The sequence below is a fragment of the Maniola hyperantus genome, chromosome 17 (genome assembly GCF_902806685.2).
Source record: "Maniola hyperantus chromosome 17, iAphHyp1.2, whole genome shotgun sequence".
Classification (NCBI taxonomy): domain Eukaryota; kingdom Metazoa; phylum Arthropoda; class Insecta; order Lepidoptera; family Nymphalidae; genus Maniola; species Maniola hyperantus.
The window spans coordinates 5,731,246-5,754,356 of NC_048552.1; the positions used below are offsets into that span (position 1 = coordinate 5,731,246).

The 23,111-nt window shown below is 36.8% G+C and overlaps 2 protein-coding genes across 3 annotated transcripts in view; both read right to left on the reverse strand.

Annotated features, from left to right (window-relative positions):
• The window catches only part of LOC117990245 (chromatin assembly factor 1 subunit A-like), a 457,923-nt gene that overhangs the window by 427,983 nt on the left and 6,829 nt on the right, over positions 1 to 23,111 (reverse strand). The gene's annotated exons all lie outside the window — the stretch shown is intronic.
• Positions 8,681 to 22,143, reverse strand: Dsor1 (mitogen-activated protein kinase kinase 1). Its single transcript, XM_034977261.2, has 8 exons — positions 21,838 to 22,143; positions 19,840 to 20,009; positions 19,203 to 19,478; positions 17,446 to 17,639; positions 17,055 to 17,219; positions 16,633 to 16,800; positions 15,632 to 15,787; positions 8,681 to 14,995 (listed from the first exon to the last, which is right to left on the reverse strand). Exons 1-7 carry the CDS (start codon positions 21,954 to 21,956, stop codon positions 15,668 to 15,670), a joined length of 1,212 nt encoding a protein of 403 aa, XP_034833152.1. The 5' UTR covers positions 21,957 to 22,143; the 3' UTR covers positions 8,681 to 14,995; positions 15,632 to 15,667.

Consider the following 23,111-nt stretch of genomic DNA (forward strand, 5'->3'; position numbering starts at 1 on the left):
ACAATAAACAAGGAGACAGAAAAATCTCAATGGGATCATTATAATAATAGTGTCGCTAGTTAGATCATTATTATCAGGCAAATATTTTTTATTCTACTAAAAGCAGGTTCCTACGTGTACGACGTAGTTTTTCTTTCTCGGTATTGTTTTTAGGGTTCCGTACCTCAAAGGGAAAAAAGTAACCCTTATACTTAGGATCACTTTGTTGTCTATCCGTCTATCCGTCGTATCTATCAAAAAAAACCTACTTCCCGTTGACCTAGAATCATGAAATTGGTAGATAGGTAGGTCTTATAGCACAAGTAAAGGAATGAATCCGAAAACCCTAAATTCGTGGTTACATAAAAAAATGTGTTCTATTCTAATTCTATAAAAATTCTACCAATAAATACATATTGAGGTATCATATGAAACGGCTTTACGTGTACACTCTAAAACAGATTTTTATTTATTTTTACGCATAATAGTTTTTGATTTATCGTGCAAAATGTCGATAAAAAGACGACTGTAGTACGACGAGCCCTCGGTGCGCAAGTCTGACTCCGGTCTGTTGGCCGGCTTTTTTAAAAGAAAACTGTATTTATAAAATGTGGGGAACCAAAATGAGTTTTGGCGCAAGCTTTGTTTCTACAAACAATGCTTCATTCTGTTAAAACAGTGCACATTATTCTATGGACGTTTTTGTTGTATTAAATTCTGCTACCGTCTGTACGAATCTCTACATCTCTACATAGTATAAAATAAAGTCGCTTCCCGCGTCTGTATGTATGGATGTATGTATAAACGCGTAGATCTTTTAAACTACGCAACGGGTTTTGATGCGGTTTTCACCAATAGATAGAGTGATTCAAGAGGAAGGTTTATAGGTATAGTTCAATTCTCAAAAAATTAGAGATCCCTAGGGAAATAGAAATAATGTGAATTAGGTCGGAAAAAATCGTCTCATTTGAGATAATCTTCTCACTGACACCACATTAGTATCTACGTTGCACCCATGCGAAGCCGGGGCGGGTCGCTAGTTTATAATAATATCAGCTGGATACTTCAATTTCTTGATAGGTATTTTTGATGCGTGTGACTTATGTCTATACGCTGGGGCGTTATAGGCACCCGTGCAATAATAGACTTGCTTATGTCACGAGTATCGTATATTTTGTAGCTCGTGTGATCCCTGTAATCTCTGTGCGCTGTGAAAATGGTTTACTTAAGTGACGGCTCAGTGCTGGTGATGCTATGAATTATAATATTATGATCTTCTGCCGAAAAAATCGGCACATACTATTGTAATTTGGGAAAATTCTTTGTAAAATACTTCAGTTGGCAGCTTACATGTAAGCTGAAGCCTGCCAATCTACACGGGGCCAGCGCGGCGTGTCAGACTATAGCCTAAACCCTTCTTATTCTGAGTGGACACCAGCAATGAGTTGATCATGATGATGATGTTGAAGCCCAAGCACAATCAGTGTGATATTGCTTTGTCGATGAAAAACCCGTGAATGTGATGAATGAATGAATGAATACCTACGTATACTTTTATTGTACACCACATAAATCAGTGCATAGAACAGAAACACAAAAGTATAACGGAGTATGCATTTTGGAGAGATGGGTCGCACTGATTAAGCTTGAGTTGCTGAAAACCAAAAACCACCTGAATTCTTATTTTTATTCAAAACAAAAAGTAGCCTTTACCTAACGCGCCTTCGTTAAATCGTTTATCTCACGGTCCAACCTTGCGCCGTAGAAATAAAGGTTTTGAACGAAAACTAAATTCGAATTAGAATTAATTTTACTGCAAAATATAGCGTGTCGAATGAAATAAACAGTAGGCCTTTTCGTAATGGCCATCAATGGCGTAAATATCGTAAATTGGAGCCATTAAAGCTGACCCTCGAGGGCGTAATGTGCTCACCTACTTTGCCCGCGCCATGTGGAGGACCTAATGCCTAATTTCAGCAGTCAAAGGCTAATTTGAAGCAAGATTAACGACTTCCTAGGTTTATCGGCACCTACCTCTACCTATTACTAGTACTATAGGTACTTTGACGATTCAGAACCACACAAAATTATCAAATCTTTCTTTTTCTTAAGTCCAAAAATAAGTATTGTCTTGCTAAGTACTATGTCTCTAATCAAATCTATGTCTATAAATTATTATCCCTACCCATACTATAAATGCGAAAGTGTGTTGGTTTGATTGTTTGTCCTTCAATCACGTCGCAACGGATCGACGTGAGGCTACTTTTTATTCCGGAATATTGAAGAGTACCCATGGCAGTTTTAGAAATCTAAATCCACGCGGACGACGCCGCGGCCATTAGTTAGTAACCTATAACCTGACTAAGTAAAAAAATCTTTGAGTCAAACATTCAACTTAGGAACGTAGGCTTTTGCTACGCATCCGCTACGTTAAGCCTACGCTAAGCCTACGCAGCCTACGCTATCCTTTTCTTGTAATTTGTATTTTGTAGTAAAGTTTAGGAATTACCTACTTCTATAAACCTGCAAACAGAAACATTTATCTACTAAGTAAATTTTTCGTAGTACCTATTCCGTTAAAGTAGGTACGGCACAATCACGCCTAATCTCTACAAAATAGCGAAAAGCACGGAGGTGTGATTATCTACTCTAAGCAGTGACCGTTTTCTTCTTATTTCAGCTGTAATGTTTTCAGTAAAGTTTGGAAGACTGGTGGCTAGTATTGAGCATGAATAAAGTGTGGTCATCAACCATTACCTCTTATAATTATCTACTTTGCACCATTGTACCTGCCTATGTTTTTGTTTTGCTTTTTCCTTCATCTTTAAGATCATCTTTGGTTTTAGCCTAATTACCTAGCTAGCTCAGTGAAATTCAATAAAGTTATGTAGGTAATCAGATTAGTACCTCTCTCTGCGTGGTTATGTCATCGTAGCAACCTCTCTCTCAATCTCATTACGGAGGGTCGTAGCCACTTTCCTATTGTATACTGATAGAGGTAGAGTAATAATGCCGTGAGTTCCTAGATCCTTCAGCAATCCGCATAATATGACCCGACAAAGTACAGCTACTACCTATTTTAAATCATTTATCGATATAATCAGATGTCAGTTATAATAACCAGAAGTGACGGCTCAAATATCTTGTACCTATATCAAATATTTGAAAAGAGCAACCGCCGAGATTATTGCTGGTTCTTCTCGGTAGGAAAGGCATTCCGAACCAGTGGTAGATGCATCCGACTATTCGAAAGTACTTGTAAAAGTTTATTTGAATAAAAAAGAGTTTAATTTTTATTTTATTTTTAATAACGTGCTCTTCGAGGCACGGCGTCAAAGAAATGAGAAGGCAAAGTTCGCACTTCCAAAGTATGTCCACTACCCATCCAGTTATGAACTTGGATCAACGTTGCATACCCAGCGCAATCGACTGATATGCGCTATCTCAACTAGGCCACTCGTCCCACAAAGTCAGGTATAGATTTAATTAGAAATTCAAACTTCACGGTCTGTTACAGACTCAAAATATACGAACAGCGCTAAGTAGTAGGTAACGTTATTTTGGCCAATATTATCGCATAAAACCTTAGAGTTGAGCATAAACTCCGTGAAGAGACAAAACATGAAACGTGAATGGTATAAATAGGTCAATCGATAGCCAATCCCTCAGAGGTGGTGCTTGAAATACCAATAAGTACCTATTGACAAATGGTAACAGTGTCACACTGGGCTATGTTGAGCCATGTTGAGCCCTATGGGTATACACAATACAGAATGACGTTTTATGACCTACTTATAAATAATATTTATTTGACTGTGGCCACTGAAATAGTGATAAAGTTTATATAATCATAAGATGTAAAAAAATTAGGTAAAAAAATATCAGAAATAACACACACAAAATTTTTAGGGTTACATATCGACGACGGTTTAAATTGGAAAATCCATATTGATAATTTGTGTATGAAGTTAAATAGGTTTTCTTTTGCACTACACATGCTCTCTAAAGTTGTAAACCAGACAGCAGTGTTAATAGCTTTCAATGCATACGTAACAGCAAATATTCGATACGGTATCATATTTTGGGGAAACTCGACTGACAAAGATAGGGTTTTTAAAAGTGAAAGAAGTGTATAAGAGCCATATGTCATTTGAGCTCCACAGATTCGTGTAAACCATATTTTGATAAATTTAAGTTACTTACATGTCCAAGTTTATACATTTATGAAGTACTTGTATTCATTAAAACAAATGTTAAATTGTTTAAATATTCTGAGAATGAGCGTAGACAGAATAAACTGTGTCCTATGCAACATACAACCGCACTTTTTGGTAATAGTATCTTTATATGGCACCTCAGTTGTACAATAAACTACCAGCATCATTGGCTGACCGAAAGCTAAACATTAAAACTTTTAAATATAAAATTAAAGAATTTTTACTACATAAAGATACTATTCCATTAAAGAGTATTTAACAGACACAAATTTATAATAAGTTGTAGCATTTTTTATTTATTTTATTAGCAGTCTTTAAATTGTATTGTATTATATTGTTAAATCTAGTAGGTATGTATAAAATATAATTATTAACTGTATTAAATAATAGTAATAATAGATAATTCAATTGTAATTTAAGTCAGTAAGTTGGTTTTAGTTTTTAGGAGTTAGTTTTATTTTTTTGCATGCCATAATATGGCTATTTGTGGTGAAACTATAATAAGTGTAACATCTGTATATACATACATACCCACATGTGCAATAAAGAATATTTGATTTGATGTAAACGTTATTTTTTTTTCAAAGTAAAGATACTAGTCATATAATAAGACTTTATTGAAAAAGTATGTAGGTAGGGTTAGGTAAAGCACTACGGTGAATGCAATACAAGTGCCAAAGGTTGACAGCAGCAAATTATGAGGTGATCTCAATCACTTTAGACTGACTGACTCTATCTCACTATTGGTTAAAATGCACCGTCCGTACAACGTAATCACACCATCCATGCTAGCTCCCCTATATAAGTCGAAACCCTCTAGTGTCTGTAAATTTTCAACGACCTTCCTGGCGAAGTGGGGAACGCTGTGGTCTTATAAGTGGGAGGTCCCGGGTTCGATTCGTTTAGAAAGCGATAAGGGGTATGGGTTTAATAAAACTGACATATTTACTTGATGCCATATGAACTGCTTATCTACATTTGTTTATTAGTTTAGAGTTTGTTTATGTAATTATTATTATTTTTTTTTAATTAAGTAACTTATTTTAGTAGTAAAATTACCTGACACTTAATTCGCATGCGGTGATTACCTTTAATTAGCGCGTCATTTTATCTAAGAACTTTTGTATTTTTAATTTTATGTTTGATGTAGATGATTAGTTGTTGGTGATCCTAATAAATGAAAAAAAAAAATATCCCTTCCAAGTCAGTCCGCTTCCATCTTAGACTGCACTCACCACTAGATAAGATCGCAGTCAAATTAAGAGCTTGAATACTAAGCAATACTATTTTAGCAGAAAAGGGCAACCTAGAAAACTCGAAGCAATAGAACAACAAAGACATTTTCGATAATGTCTAATGAGCCCTACTCAGAAATCAGAATACTTCAATAGGCCGAGTAATACCCAAGTTCGCTACTTTGCTGTAAATCGTCGAGAAAACTTTTCAATAGTTTGCTCATTAAAACTTAAAACTTGTTAAGAGCACGTGTGGGCAGTGGCACGTCTAGCGGTGTGTAAAACAGGCTGAGATTAGGTCGATATCCTATCAAGTTCCAGAGAAGCTTATACAGGATGTAACCAGAACGCTGACAAAAACGGAGACAGGTAATAATACCCATGATTACTGATATGATACCACAAAAAAACACGAAATAAATTTTAAAAAATCCTATAATTTTGTAAAAGTTTACAATATATTGGATTGTGTTTAGGTAGTAAAACAATAACGCTATTTTTTTGCTAGCGTTCTGGTTACACCTGTATGTCTGTACCGACATACACCAACCAACCAACCAACCACCAAGTACCAACGTACTGAAAAAAATTCCAAAATCTCGAAATATATAGTTCCCGGCAAGTACGATGCTAGTGCGAACTCGTACAGGTACACACGCTCGTGTACCTGTGTAACACTCACACAGCACACAATTACAGATGGCGAAAGCGGGGTCTTGCGGTTAACTTCAAGAACGACTATTTAATTGGCGCGTACTTGGTATACTTATGAGTAGGTAGGCAACCAATCGTTAGACTCTTACACTAAAAAGCACTTTTGTGCTCGTGGCCAAAATTTATAACGACCCAGAAAATTCGAAGTGATATAATTAACAAAGAGGTTTTGAATAATGGCTAATGAACCAACCTTAAGAGTTTCAATAGACGTACAGACCTACCTACTGTCCGGTTCAAAAGGTTCAGTTTGCTAGAACCTAGAAATCGAGAAGAAAAATTTATAATTAACTACCTACTTTTATTTTAGATAAATTAGGTAAAGAGTGAAACTCATAGTAGGTACTACTCATGAATACTTACCTATATGATCAACACAGAGTACGCCAATTTTATCATTATCATCAACGAAAACCCATCACCGGCTCATTACTGAGCACGGGTCTACTCTCAGAATGAGAAGGGTTTAGGTCATGGTCTGGCACGCTGGCCCAGTGCGGATTTTCAGACTTTAAGTTTGTCTGTCAGACTGTCAGACAGAATGCTTAAAACGCACTCAACTCAAAAGTTAGAGGTGCGTGCTTGGGATCGAACGCCCGACCTTCCGAATGAAGGGCGTCGTAACCACTATTAGGCCATCACCGCTTTTTTACGTACGGCAATAGTTCACACTAATTTTAAGTTAAGTATACGCTTTGTTTCTAATAACTCGAGTCTCGACTTAAAAATGCACATTTGCCTTGTCCAATAGCGGCAATGCAAACCTAACACTTGCATCTGCATTCTGCACCGTAGATTTATCACAGTCCAACATGCACTGAATTCAGCTTTTACGAGCTTTTTAAGTTTTCGAAGCGAAAATCAATGTCAAATTCCTCTAAGCTGTCGTAGGCATGTCGTAGGTAGATACGAATCGGCGGAAAATACGGCGCGCCTTGGTCTTAGATTGAAATCTATAGAGCGCACTCTGTTTTGTTGTTGTTTCGGATTGACTATGCTGCTTATGCCCTACTGGCCGCTACAGCGTCACCGGGGTGTGTGGCGAGCGCAAAGCTCCGCCTGGGGGTGAGCACTAGGGCTCGAAGAAAAATCAGAGTGGTCGGGGGCAACGTCATCCTAAGGGCTCCTTCTGCGAGGCTCGGACCACGGCTTAGGATAACTTTGGGATGGGTGGATCTGTTGGACAGTGATGAAGTATAGAAGGTAGGTAAAAGGATGTGAAATGGTCGCCGAGCAGCAAGGTGATTCGCTAACTCAGTGTCTAACACTGAATGATAGCCACCGAGGTTGGTTGGTTCTACATTGCTGCGTCACTGGGTGATATCAAAATATTTTTACCCTACAGATGTGTAAAGAGACATCAGTGCCAATTATGGCGTAGGTAAAGGAAAAAGGTAGACTTTTCATAAAGAAAAGCTCAACTGTTTCTAATTACCGGTTAAACATAAAACACCTTCAAATAGCCGCAAAATTTCGGCATAAAATATTTAGAGTGGCTATCAATCTTTAAGCTCTTAACTGCCTTTGTGCCCGGGACTTTATTTCAAGCGTCCCCGAAAATCCGAGACAATGTAACAACAAAAATGCTTTTGAATAATGAATTGTGAACCTCAGTCTTGTTTCTATAGGACCCTGGACTTAATACAGTAGATTGAATAGACTTAATACTGAAACACAGGCTTAATACAGAAGATTGCTAGTACTAACTTTGAAACTTACCTACCTATTGAGAAATCATGAAAATATAAGTAGGTATAGCTGCCAATAAATACTTACGCAAAAATTACAAACCTAGAATTTAAAAAACCGGTCAAGTGCGAGTCAGACTCGCTCACTGAAGGTTCCGTTATAGGTACCTAGTTATTTGGTAAATTATGTCTAAAACAAAAATTTGAGATCGCAAAACTATGTTTGTATGTTGTAACAACCCGTCGCGATCTATACCTAAATGCGTATTGCTGACTTAATAAACTGTGCTAGATAGTTAAAGATTTAATAAGTTAATTGTGATTTCTAATACTTAGGTACTATTCCGAAGAAAATATAATAAATTAGACTTTCTACTTTGACGTTTTATAGATGCGTCTTTGTTACCCGTTATCTCCCAAAGCCATCATGACCTAAACTTCATAGTCGCTGGTCGTTCCTTCCCTGTTCTGGGGGAAATACGCAAAACACTTTCAGTTTTATAAGATGACGAAAGTCTGGCCCTCACGGGCTCTTAGTCAATTGGCATAATCCGCGACAGGTTGAGATTGCAATCGGGGTATGAGGTGGGAGGGAGACGCCCCGCACACCCGCGCTCGCCCGCAGAGTTAACGCGGGGGCTGTGCGAGGCGTTCCCTCCCTGATTGGCATCTCGTCCTTTCGCGTACTATACCTACTTCTGATTTTTATTTGACAGAGTTTTCGCTAGTAAGTAGAGCGCTAGTTTTAGTGGATACTCGACACCGAATTTCGCACGTCGTCAGGTATCTAAAAACTATAAAAACTCGTAATGTTGAAGACATGGGGCTAAAATAAATACAAGCTTGGTGGGTTTTGATTAACATTTATTTTGTAACCTATTTATAAGAATCTAACTACAAAAAAAAAATTGTTGAAAACAAATAGTTTTTTTTCTTTTTTCTCCTTCTAATTTTAACCAATGTTGAAGTTATTAGACAATTTTAATGAAAATTAATCTTTACAACAGTTAAAATAGAAAAGTTCGTAGACAACACTTCAGGTAGTAGGTACAATAGAAAACATTGACACAAATAGATATTAAAATTACGAAGCTAGGCCAAAACGTGTTTTTGAATAATTATAATTTTAAAAACATTATAATGACTTGTAAATATAAAATTATAAAAAAACACAGATAGCCCGGTTCGCTTGCACAAATGAAGCTAACGTAAAATGGTTCTTGCATATTTCGATAATATTCGATCCTAAATCGGTGATTTGTTGATAAACATTAGTCAGTATTATACTAATCTAATAAAATATTAAAAAAATAAAATGGATAGGTACACTAATTGATTTAACTGTGCGAATGATGTAAATGAAAAACATCTATAAACATCATTTCACATTACGGGATATAAATTATTTTTACAGTAAAAATTGGTACGAATGTTGCGAACGCCAATATTGACCGGACTATAATATAATAATTTATATCCCGTAGTTTGAAATAAGCTTAAGGCTTAGTACTTACTATTTACACCTCGACAACGTTGACAGATATTTCGAATATCGAAGGACTATACAATCAAAAATAGACTTAACCTTGTTTAAAGCTCGAATTCGTCCATACCTTAGCCATCTACAGTAACTGCAATACGTCTACAGAACTGCATTTCGGTGTTTCGATTCGAAATCTATAAACGTTGTGTCCAAGTGTTATTTATGTGGGTTTAGATTGGAACTAACAAAATAATTGGTTACAATCTTATGTAAAGCTTATGAAAAAAGCATCTAAATTGGTGTTTTATTCATCGTGTTTCACGAGTTATATAATAACTATGGCTTATGTCACTTTTAAAATATTTTTATTCAATAGTTTCATAAATAGCAATACATACATGTAACATGACGTAACACAGTGGTTATAATCATTATTTTAGGCTCAAGGCTCATTGCGGGAAAGCCGAAGCGACTCGAAGTGTCTTTTCCAAAATATTTCAAGGTAAACTGAACTCTATAATAAGCTATGTAGTTTATATAATAAACTATATTATATTATAAAATTTGTGAGGAAAAAATTTAACCAACAAAAACAACTACGTACTAAGTATTTTGTTACTTTTGTATATATAAAAAAAAAATTTTTACTTTTGTATATATCTTTTTTTTTAACTCTGTGCACATTCACACCTCTTTTCCATTTTGCTTTACACTGTTACATTACGTACTGAAAGTAGATACAGATTAGTTTACTTTGTAACATTTTACAAAAATTATTTTGCTTAGCTTTGAGTCTGTCCCAATGTATCTTGATCCTTATTTAATAGTTACTCAAAACTTAAGATCAGGGGCGCCTTCAAATTTGCCGCAAAGTGCCGCGCGAAAGTAGCGCGGCTGCAGCGCTGAGGCCGCATTGCTTTGTAAATCCAAATATTTTCGATCGATGAACTGATGTGCGTCCGCAGCGTGGGTGTAGCGCTGCAGTAGTGCGTTTTTATTTATATGGATGGATTTACAAAGCAGCGCGGCCACAGCGCTGCAGCCGCGCAACCTCCGCGCGGCACTTTCCGGCAAATTTGAAGGCGCCCTACCTGTTGAATACACGTAAAGCCTGTCCTTTCACAATATTTTCAAAAGAAAGGAGAGGTATGTATTATGTTTAGTCCTGCCAAAGTTTTGTGTACTGCCGAATTAGTGCCATTATCCTTAGTTTTCAAGAAATTTCATTCTACCGCTAATACTAGTTTTGTATCGATTTCTTCTATTTAATAATGATTCTATGAAGCTCAACAGTAAGCTAAATCGATGCAAAATGTAACACAAGCATATTTCTTTGATTTTGGTTTAACAACTTCGTTCTGACGGCGAAATAACTAAAAAGGCTGTACCTAATGTACTATAATACATACAACATCAAGTATAATACGATAAACTCAAATATATTAATAAAACCCAAGGCCAAGTCCAAAACAAGGCCACAGTGTACTTGGCCTATTTTTAGAAGCCAAGGTAGAATGAACCTGCGCCAAAGTTTAAAAAGGTTTTTATTTAAGCCGAGTTAATTGGCGAAACGTGTAAGCGAGCCTTAATAAGACGCTCTTCGTCGCTGGTTTTGGTACTACAAATAGGTTTTAATTAAAAATTAAAAAAAAATATTAAAATGCGCTTAAAAAATTGTATCATTACCAAATGATTCATTCATTCTAAAGTCTGTCTTAACATCACTTTCCTTTCCAAACTAGATCCTTTGCGAATCGACTATGAAAATAATTATCTACTATGTGTAGTTCACGACAGGTTGAAATGGCAATCGGGGTGGGGACGCCCGCACACCCAGACGTCACCCCCGCTATCCCCCGCACCGGGAGAGCGAGGGCGCTGTGCGGGGAGTCCTCCACGACTCACCTCATGCCCCGATCTCCATGTCGATCTGTCGCGAACAATCATTAATATTTAGCATATAAAAACGACCGTGAAAAAAATCTGGTTATGCTTACATACAAATTATATAAGTATAAAAAATGTTTTTTAAATATAACTCATAATATTATACATTCAAATATCAGTGTTTTTATCTAATAGTATGTCTTTATTCATCATTCAATACTTGCATAGACCATCAAGTCTGAAATATGCACATTCCACGACGGCTCATAGATGTTGCTATACATCATCATGAACCCTCAGTGGGTGGTGGGGACAAGTTATAGTGAATGGTCTGTAGCTACAAGTTTTGCTATAGTTGACGCATTTTAAACTGAGTCGTCGAGTTATCTATCTGTTTCACTCGCACTTACCTACGACCTGTAAGTGCGAGCGAAACAGGCAGATAGCTCGACGACTCAGTTTAAATTGCGTCGACTATAGTGGATACTTCCCATAAAGATTTTTCCAACTCAAGACCTCCATCTTTATAATAGAATAGTAGTACACAAAAGTTCTATCACAATACATCAATAAAGTAAAACTTATTATAATAATATAAATACTTACAATCATCACGTTTAAAAATTTATTAAATGCACAGTGAAAAGCCAAAACACTTCACAAACTAGACATGCATAATACAAAATATCACAAAAAACACTAACGCTCTAAAGAAGACCGGGCAAACAATAGCGACCACCAAGCGAAAAACATCCTAAATACGAGGGGATAAAGTGCATTATAAATACGATTAACATTGGAACGTTGTATGGAAGCGCTAAGATTAAATCGATCGTTCGGTTTTATTTATTTCGTTCTCACTCACTCGTTCAGCGCAAATATTGATGCGATTGCGATCACGATTACGGTAACGATTAGCGACCAATTACGAGAACTTTTTCCACTTTTCTAAAACATTTTTATGTAACAGCAGGTCGATTACGAAAAAGCTGCATAATGCATTGCTACAATCTCAATTGCTGTGATTGGCAGAATTTTTAGTATTTTTGCTTCACCAATGTATATAAGCTAGTAGCGAGTGTCGGCCAATCAGAGGCGATTGCGATCGTCACACTGAAGCTGTAATTTTAACGTAATCGAGCTTTGAAAAATATATTTTCTTTAAAATTGTATGGAATTGGAATGTGCTGTTTTTAGAAACATAGGCCTACTAGAAAGAGCCTTACATTCATCATGAACATTGGAAATCAGTATTATTTCTTTACAACTTTTCATTTATTTTCCAAATGGAATCGGCGGGGTGATTACGTAAAACGTTGCAGTAGCGACAGCAATGCGACAGTTAATTTGCTGTCTCTCTTCTTCTTAATTTGCTTTGTGGCTATTGCTGTCTCTCTCTAGCCGCTGTTACGTGTGACGTTTGACAGCAATGATCGCGAGATTTACGCCTGTCGCGAGATACGTAATCACCTCACCGAACACGTAAACGAAATCGCTGTCACATCATGTCATAGTTGCGGTACAAATGCCTAATCTAAGTGCAATGGTGAAGTACGGTTCAACCACTTTTATAAGTTGCATCGGCAAAATTAACAACCTAATGCCGACTGAAACCGAATGTACAACAATGAAATACATACCTTTTTGCTTGACGTTAAGATTTTAAACGCAAGAACAGACTTTCAAGCCCATAATTCGCGTGTAGAAAACAAGACCACAACCAAAAAACGCGCTATGATTGGCTGAAATATTTTCGCGCCATTCAGAAATATAAGATTTCTGCGCAGGTACATCGGGGTAACTTATAAAAGTGGTGGTACTGTAAAAGGCGGGTTCACTAAAACAAAGCGGGATAAAACAACAAACCAAAACGGATAAGTGCATCACGTCAATATAAGGATAAAGAACCGATATCTACGAATTTATTTTTTCCCTTTTTCTCTTTTTTCTCGTGTATTCTAAAAAATGTTCTCTATTTTACAGGTTACTATAATGATTCTCCGGAGGGTTGCAACGCTCCCATGCCCGAGACGCTCGGCCATTTGAGTATTCCAACACTCGAATACGTACGCATCCATCTATTCAAATAACAAGTATCAGCTGACATGAATTACGCACTTTCAGCAAAGAAAAATATGTCAAAACACTACTAACATTTTTTTTTTCGACTTGCGACTAGTGAAATCAACTCTACTTGACCATTAATCGATTAGTTGTCATCGAAACCCCCTCGATTAGTTCGCCCCCGAATGCACTATGTTTTAGTCACGCCCCCATATTCTATCATAAGACATTACACACCATCTTTGAAATTTCATGACGTCATATACCAGATATATGACTCGGAAATGTCGTTGATGTGCACTGCCTTTAATCGTTCCCAAAAATGTTTTCTGTACCACTACGAAAATCTTAATAATTAGCCAATTTCTAAAATTAAATTATTTTTTCGTTTAATCGCTTATTTCCCAAAGGATTTTGCCGTTTTATAATGCTATAGGTAAAATGTTTTACAAGAGACGTGATTTCGTACAGCAATAAATAGTAGAAATGAATACTTGTGGTTAAACCGCTAATAAAAGTCAATATTATAACTGTCTAACAAATATACAATTATTTGAAAACAGCTTTTCTTAATTAAGGTTTTGCACACTGTTGCAGAATTACCTTTACATAATAATAATGTATTATTTTAAACAATGCAATAAGAACTATTGCTAACATCGAGCTCGGTCAAATACTGAAATAATCAATATAAATGTTATTTTTAAAGCCATCTTAGTAATTTAAAAGCCTTTCGACGTTGGCTCTATAGCCAAATATGTAACTTAAAAGATGCTTTCCAGTATTTGGCGGTAAGCAAATAATATTGTACAGATTCAATCCAAATATAACGCGTACAATTTAACCCCTCACGCGCCTTTTAAACTTTTTGTGTCAAATTTCAAAAATACGATTCTAGTCCTCATTTTAAAGGTGAACCGTATTTTTGAATAAAATAGTTAAAATAGCGCGTGAGGAGTCATTTTGTATGGACTATATATTATTTTGATTTAGGCTCAGTTGAAGTCTATATCTAAAGGTACAATAACACAATAAATCGTCGATCATTAAAGTACAAGATATGCTGTCAATCGTGAAAAATGATTGCTTGTGAGAAAGCCATACGAGCATGTCTCAGGATGCCACGACCAAAAATACAAACTCTTTTTAAGGAGTTTGAAGAAAAATGTCTTATATAAATATTTTTATAAAGTATAAACAGACTAACATCACCTTTTTTAACGGATTATGCGACTAGTTTCAAACTAATGATTTTAAGCTTATTTCGTGGTTTAACTTATTTAAATATAGATAATGGACAGCGAAAATAACAAGAAAGAGGGTAGTTCGCTACTGCTCTTGACAGCTCGAGCTTCATCTCTCGCAGCACCGCAGTCCCGTCGTGACTACGATCGGTGCAACTGGGTTCAAATATCGACAAATAAAAACAAAAATTAATCGTGGTATGTGCCCGTTATCTACATTAAAATAGTTTCAAACTCATCTGGGGTCCGTCGTGGGCCTGTTCTCGTGTACTCATATCTTGTACTTTAGGCATATTTTTTACGATATACAATCACGTCTCTCCGGTACGGGTATCAGGGTAACAGGCAAGTGTGTGTGGTGAGTGGTCGATGTGAATGGTATCTAGAGTTGACATACTGTTCCGGCCCCGCGGTGTGCGCTACTCCTCTGCGCTTGCGTCCTCACTGATTGTATTGCCTGCTCTCTCTTGGGAAATGTTTTGACCTGACAACATATCTAAATATATAAAAGGAAAAGGTGACTGACTGACTGACTGATCTATCAACGCACAGCTCAAACTACTGGACGGATCAGGCTGAAATTTGACATGCAGATAGCTTTTATGACGTAGGCATCCGCTAAGAAAGGATTTTTAAAAATTCAACCCCTGAAGTGGTGAAATAGGGGTTTGAAATTTGTGTAGTCCACGCGGACGAAGTCGCGAGCATAAGCTAGTTATTCATAAATTCATATTACTATGGATATTTGTCTGGGCTGGGAAACTGAGAAAAAAAAAGTTTCGTCACGAAATAACTCTCCCTTTTGATACGAGATGGCGCTAAAACGTTTCACGAAATAACTCAGCCTCCGATACCAGATGGCGCTGGGCATTACTTCCACCATTTCCATTGAACCATCGACTCACAATGTATAAAATAAGGAAAGCGGAAGCAAAAACACACTGTTATTTTAGATATTTTAAACCATGGCCTTTTTCGGAATAGTAAATCCATGATAACTTAGGCCCTAATTTTTGAATCTTGCTGTAAAAGCTGATATCCTGCAAATTTTCCAAATCGGAAGGCAGGCACTAGTCATGTCGTTTTGATTTCTTTTTTGAATTGACACATTTGAACTCACCCTTTTTCGCTGATGAAAGTATGCACTTCTTGCAGCTTATGAAGAAAAAGGAGACACATTGGAGTTAGGCGTGGAAGGCATGAGGTCCATGGTCTTGCACACCCAGCCCGCGATGTCCACGCGCTCTGCCTCTGCACCGCGGATCCACGAGTGGTTCTGCAGAACAAGGGGACATATTGCTTTTAGGTATAGAGGCATGAGGTCCTTGGTTGGTAAATATATAAAAGGAAAAGGACTGACTGACTGACTGATCTATCAACGCACAGCTCAAACTACTGAAAAGATCGGGCTGCAATTTGGCATGCAGATAGCTATTATGACGTAGGCATCCGCTAAGAAAGGATTTTTGAAAATTCGACCCCTGAGGGGGTGAAATAGGGGTTTAAAATTTGTGTAGTCTACGCGGACGAAGTCGCGGGCATAAGCTAGTGATGTACATGTGATGAAATGTTCTGTGATGCAGCTGTCTTATACGCCAATGGTGCCATCAGCTGCGCGAATGCGGTAAAATGACAGCTACAATGTCACAATCGCAATCACCTCTGATTGGTTGATGCTCGCTCACTATTGGCTACAATGCATTGTTGCAACAAGAATAGCACAAATTCAGCCAATCACAACAATTGAGATTGTAATAATGATTGATGCAGATTCTACGAAATCGCCTTACTGGTGAATCTAATATCTTTTTCATATTGATAACTCACAGGTATACAAACCGGAACAAGAAAATTCACAAAAGAACAAAAACGACTAAGATAGCTCAAAGGATTAGCAAGCTGAAGTGGCGGTGAGCAGGTCATGGCTGTGAAAGAACCAACGGATGATGGGGCAGACGCGTTCTGGAGTGGAGACTGGGTACCGGTAAGCGTAGTGCAGTACGATCTCAAGCTCTCTGGACCTGAAAAAGGTGGCGAAAAGCGGGCGAATGAAGAAGGCGGATGACCGTTTGGCGGCGCGCTCTTGAAAATTTGAGAAGATCCTTCCTTCGTTCAACTTACCATAAGCGTTTTCAAGTCGGCTCTTTCGTCGGGGTTCTTCTTCAAGCACCGGTCGACGAAGTCCTTGAAGTCGTCGGAGAAGATTCCCGACGGCAGTTTGGGCGGTGGCTCGTTAACTATATAGTCGAGGAGTTCGAATATCGCCATCGGACGTGGGGAGTTCGGTGCCTGGAAGACGAAGAAACATAAATTATTGACAGGTCTAAAAGTATTACTATGTTTAAAGCTGAGAACGCAAATGCTAATTGACGGATTTGGCTGAAATTTGGTCAAATCGAAGAGCTCTCACGGGATATAAAAAAAACCTAAATCCACGCCACCTACATATAAATACAATAGTTTTACTTCATTTGAATTAAAATATGGACTACAATGACAGCCACATGACAGTTCTAGGTGCTACCACCCTAAATAACACTGACCTGTCCCGGCGAGTGGTCTTCGTTGCTGCCGCCGAATATGGCCGCCAGGGTGCTGGCGTCGGGCGGCGGGATGGGGTACATGCCGATCGCCATCTCCACCAGCGAGAGGCCCAGCGACCAGATGTCCGACTGCACCGAATAGTGCGTGCCTTGGAGGCGCTCCGGCTGGAGAAAAGTTAAGAATCAAAGTTCGGCAAGCTAGAAATATGAGATTTTAATAATCTCCCTGGCGCAGTGGTGAGCTCAGGTACCCTTTCAGGTACAACACACTAACTACTTTTCTTCATTTATCCTCATCTTCATACTTGGTATTTATTACATCTGGGGTTTGGGTGACTTGGCTAGAATGGAAAGGATTGCAGATGTTGAAAAGTTTGTCTTTAATACTTACTGACATATAACTCCTAGTGCCAACAAACGAGTTGGCCATGGAGTCAATAAGTTGTCCCGAGACGCCGAAGTCACAGATCTTGATCTCTCCATTACTGTTGACGAGTATGTTGGACGGCTTGACGTCGCGATGCATGATCGCATGTTTGTCGCGCAAATAACTCAGCCCTTTAAGGACTGCAGATGTGATTGTTCCTGTGGAAATGCATTAATGTTCAATCAATATGTTACTATCATAGAATATTAATGAACTGCATAATAGTACAATGAAGTATGAACACAAGTTCAAAGATCTTTACTAAAGGTCATGTATCAGAAACCTTATAGATTTCCTACACACAAGCTTTACTCAACCAGTCAGGTATTAACTGTGAGACAGTTATATATTTTGCAAACGATTCTGAAAGTACATAAATCCACAAAATTTGAACCTTTAATTGTACGAAGGAGAAGGAAACTTAATGTCATTAATATAGCTGCAGCAAAAACGTCTTTTTCTCGCAATCAGTACACCAGAAAATCTGCACATCTCTACAATAAAATCAACAAAATTCTCAATTTCCACACTAGTAAACAGTTTGATATTAAAAAAACATTGTCTAAGTGGTCACAAGAAAAAACGTACGACGAAACAGAATTACTTGTAGGAATATAAATAGGTAGGTTAAATTTGAAATTTGTTATTTGTTATTAAAAATATACACATGTACACACTCACACACACATACACTCACTCACACTCACATACAATACACACTGATACACATATGTACACACACACACTCATACACACACACACACACACACATATTTTTAAGTTTCATATTCATATCATATCACTAAATTTAGTTTTGTATAAGTGTTTATTTGTTAATGATGGAGGAGGGAGAGCGGGGACCCTGAGATACAGGTTTTGCAAACTTACTTCAGGGTCCCTGGCACAATTTTAAAAAGACCTTTTAAAACAAATAAATCATTTCATTTCATTTCATTTCAAATCATTTCATTTCATTTCATTTCAAGTTAAGAAGTATTGAAGAGTTAAGCAAACCTCTGTAGCATTTTTACAACAAAACAAAAATTAAATGCTACAGAGGTTTCTTTATTCTTCAATATTATATAGGATCACTTTGTTGTCTGTTTGAATCAAACCCTGCAGGGTACTTCTGTTGACCTAGAATCATGAAATTATGCAGGTACCAATGACTCGTACCACAAGTAAAGCGAAAAAACCGAAAACCGTGAATTTACAGTTACATCACAAAAAATAAAGTGTTATTTCTTGTATGATGGTAAGGAGCCCATCTTGTGCGCATCCGACTCACACATGACCGGTTTTTTTATCACTTGAACTGCATGGGCAGTCACTCGTTATTTTAGCGCAGCTCAATATTACTATGTACACTGGTCAGTCTAAAACTTGTATCATATTTTCTTGCAAGTACTACTGTCTTTTTGTACTGTGTGCGATTATATGATCAGTCTTCTGTCTATGATCTGATGTTTCGGATAGATTTTCCTCATTTTATGTCTAGTTCCCACTGGAAAAGTCATATTAGAAAGTACTCTCTTATACAGGATGGAGACGAAATTTACCGACAAATCTAGTCTTTCAGATATACTGCCATTTATAGCTCTAAATGTTGACATTAAACAATTGCTTTGGCATTATGTAATTCAAAATTTTTGCTATAATTAATTTAATTTAGATGATTAGAGGTGGCTAAACTTTACACACATCAGCTTAGGAACACTTACCTAAAATTGATTCAGGAATCCTTCCAGCCTTTTTCAATATTAAATCTAAGGAGCCTCCGTCCATATACTCCATGCAAATAGAAATCTCCCCATCACTATAGAAAGCTCCATAGAAGCCGACAATATGAGCAAAATTGCATTCGTGAAGAACCTTCAGTTCTCTTATAATCTGTTTTTTGATAGCTGGCTTCACTTCTAGGTGTATGAGCTTTCTGGCCATTATGAGCCCAGTGGACTTGTGGCGAACTTTCATTACTACTCCGCCATTTCCTTGACCTAAATGAACAATGGAATAAATTGATGCAGTACAGAATGCATCATATTTATATTTATTAGGACAACCATAAAATTGATATTTTTGAGTGTCTAGGCTAGTCATAATAAATTAAAATACATACTAGGTATATCATACAAAATAACGACTGACAATCAAAAAGTGTAAATCTTGCCTATTTTTTGAATATTTTTTTTTGAGTTTTTTGAAACTGCAAATAGTTTTTGGACAAAGCTACCTAGTTATTTTTGCAAACATAAGAAGTTTCACGAGTAAAATAACAGTGGATCATCAGGGTAATCTTCTTGTTGGGAAAACAAATTCCATAAGAAAAAGCTCAAAAATATCAGTTGATTCTCTCACCTAATTCACCTAGCTTTTCAAAATCATCATCACTGAGCTCTCCAATCTTCTCTTTCTGACACAGGAACACCTCTATCCTGCGCCTCTGGGTATCATCCATTTCTATCTGTTCAAGTCTCTCAGTAAGGGCTTCAATGCTTGTTTTAGACTTGCCTGCTAGACCCTGCCTCCTAAAATATAATTCAACTAGTAAATTTTTTTTTTAAAGAATATTAGGCATGTTAAATGACTAATACTCCCCTTTAAGCGTCAAGCTTGTGCTAGGAGTAGGTACGACAATAGTGCAACGGGCGGGGTTTGAACCGTCGGGTTTTCCTCTACCAGTTGAGCTATTGAGGCTTAAAAATGTATATATATTTCTCACTTTCCTACAACCCCTCTGCCATTACTGAGGGTCCCTTTTCCATTTATCACTACATGGTAAGGGTAATTTTGGAATAATAATTCAAAGGACTCTTAAATTCTTCTGCATATGACAGCTTAGTATGATTTTAGTGATAGGGATTATTTTATCCTCGCAAACCTTGTTTGATTCTGGAGAGAGCCAGCTAGCTAGAATGATCTGTTAGGGAGCTGTACTAGTAGCCTCATATACCTCTAAGTATGGAAAGAAATCCAGGACAGAATGATAATTTACAGATTTAAGTTATAATAACTAAAATCCACAGCTAAAAATTGAAGACCTTCATGGCATGAAGGGATTGGTCAAATTCAATCACCCAAACTTCCAGTCTGCCTTAGATCAATGTTACTTAGCCCAATTGACTGTTCTACACTGTCACAACTAGTCCACACATCCCTCAATGAATGCCTCTTGGTGATAATGTGATGAAGTAATACTTACTTATGGTAAAATATTAATTATTTTATCATCCTGTAAATATAATGCAAACCTGTTCAACTGGATTAAAACTGCATTGTTAATCCAGTTGACTTATCAAAAAAAACCTGTTCAACTTGAATAAAACTGCATTGGTAAAATGGCTTATAAAAAATAATCAACCCATGATTATTGATACACATTCAGTGAACCAAAAAATAACTGTCAATATCGCAGACTAACTGTTAATTTGTTTAGCATAAAGGGAACGAGGGAACTGTTAATCATTTGCCAACAGGTCTGATTGCAGCCAAGCACTAGTCTATAAATTAAAAAAAAACACTAAGTAACATTAAGTTACATATATTGCTAACTCAAACAAATTTCAAGACAGAAAATTTCCTATTGTTATAGAGTTTTCAATAAGTAACTATAGTGAGAGAATTTTTGTTATCTCACAGAATCTGTGAAATATGGATATAAAAATATCTTTCTCGTACAACCACCATACATACCATACAAATAGTTATGTTACATCTTCGGAACATATTTTCCCAGACTCGGATTGGATGAGTGTGTAACCACCGTAAGAGAAGTTTGTTAGGTAGGTACCTACTGATTTACCAGTTATTTCAATAGTTACATTAAATTAAATACCTAGTTGTGGTTTTCTAGGGATATTAATGTGGTGGGGGCTCCCAGATCCTTCCTTCAGAATATGACTCAACTAAGAGTACAAGGTTTCAACTCTTGGATTTAACAATTATTATTTGATGTTACTGATAATAATTAATAATGCATTAACTACCTGGTTTACATTAAAAACTTAGAGTTTGGCAAATAATCAATTTTTCAGCATGAAATAAATCCATACTAATATTATAAATGTGACAGTAATCACCAGTCTATCTGTGTGCTACCTTTTCATGACCCATCTATTTAACCGATTTTGACGAAATTTGCTGTAGTTAGCTGGTATCCCGGAGATGGACATGGATTTTTATTTCGGAAAATCAAAGGGTTTCCAAGGGATTTCTAAACACTAACTCCATACGGACGAAGTCACAAGCATCATCTAGTTTATAGCGGCTAAGAAAAACAAAGATATCAACAGTAAATGGCAGTGTAAATTCAATGTACCTAAGCTGGTTGAATATTCCTAAATAATCGTTACTTACTCAGAAGCTGTAGCAGATTTCAGCTGCGGGGTCATATTGGACGGCGTTACAGCTGGGGCCGTGTCAATAGACCCCGGTGGGAGGGTCAAGTTTAATTTATTCTTCGACATTTTGCTCATGTTGATACTATTTTATCACGGCATTTATACAGTTTACTATTTACTTTGTGATCACATAAACGCCCTGCACAGTGATTAGTGAATCTTAAAATTAACACTTTACAATAATTTAAAAAAAAAATGCACAATAACTTTTAGTCGTAATTTTTTTCTTTGGATTCGGATTTGACTTTGACCACCGACATAAAAGACTTTGACATCACTGGACAGTGGAATCAGTGTTTCCATATGTAAATCGAGAATTACCGTGTTCAAGGGTTAAAATTACGGTGTTTCTAGATTAAATTACGGTGGATTACCTAAAAGAATACCGTGTAAATTACCGTGTCATTTTTAAAAGAAAAAACGTCACGAATTTGCTTTTTAATCAACTATTATTATTATTCTGAATCTGACTCTCCTAGCATAGCAATATCTTTTTCATAAACGGATTTATCGATATTAATATTTTGTTAAATCTCATTAGTTTTACATTTTACTCCTTCCTAATTGCTTGAATAAGGACGAAAATAGATTGCTGAGATTTGATGCTTAAACCGAGAGCAAGAGAAATGTTGCCATTACGAAATATGCTTAGGTGACTGAGATTCGTACTCGTATTACGCAGTATATTATGAAATTTAACGTGATTTTGTGTTACGGTGACACGGTCAAGGTAATGGCCATATTACCTTGACGGTAGATTAGGGCTGAATTACGGTGCATCTACGGTAATTACCGTGTACATGGAAACACTGAGTGGAATGGAAACCACAGAGTACATTGAATATACGGATGGAAACTGACATGAGACATCCGTAGATAGAATAATAGGTAGATTTAAGTACTGTGTAACCGCCACGTATGAGATAGCGCTAGCACGACGTAACGATAAATAACACGACAATTATTACCATTGTTTAGTAGTCAATCTATGTAGTCAATATTTGTATTAACCGATCAACAATATTTGTATTAAACGTTTTTATGTGAAAACAAGTAAATAACTGATGAGAAATACAATTACGCCACGAATTCACAAAGTTTGTTTTACAACTAAAGTTGCATGCCTTGTATGGAAGTTGCATGTATTCATGATAAAAACCAGTTACACGATAAGGGACAAAAAATAGTTAGCTGCGTCTCTGTTTATCACATTAGTAATGGATTTTTAAA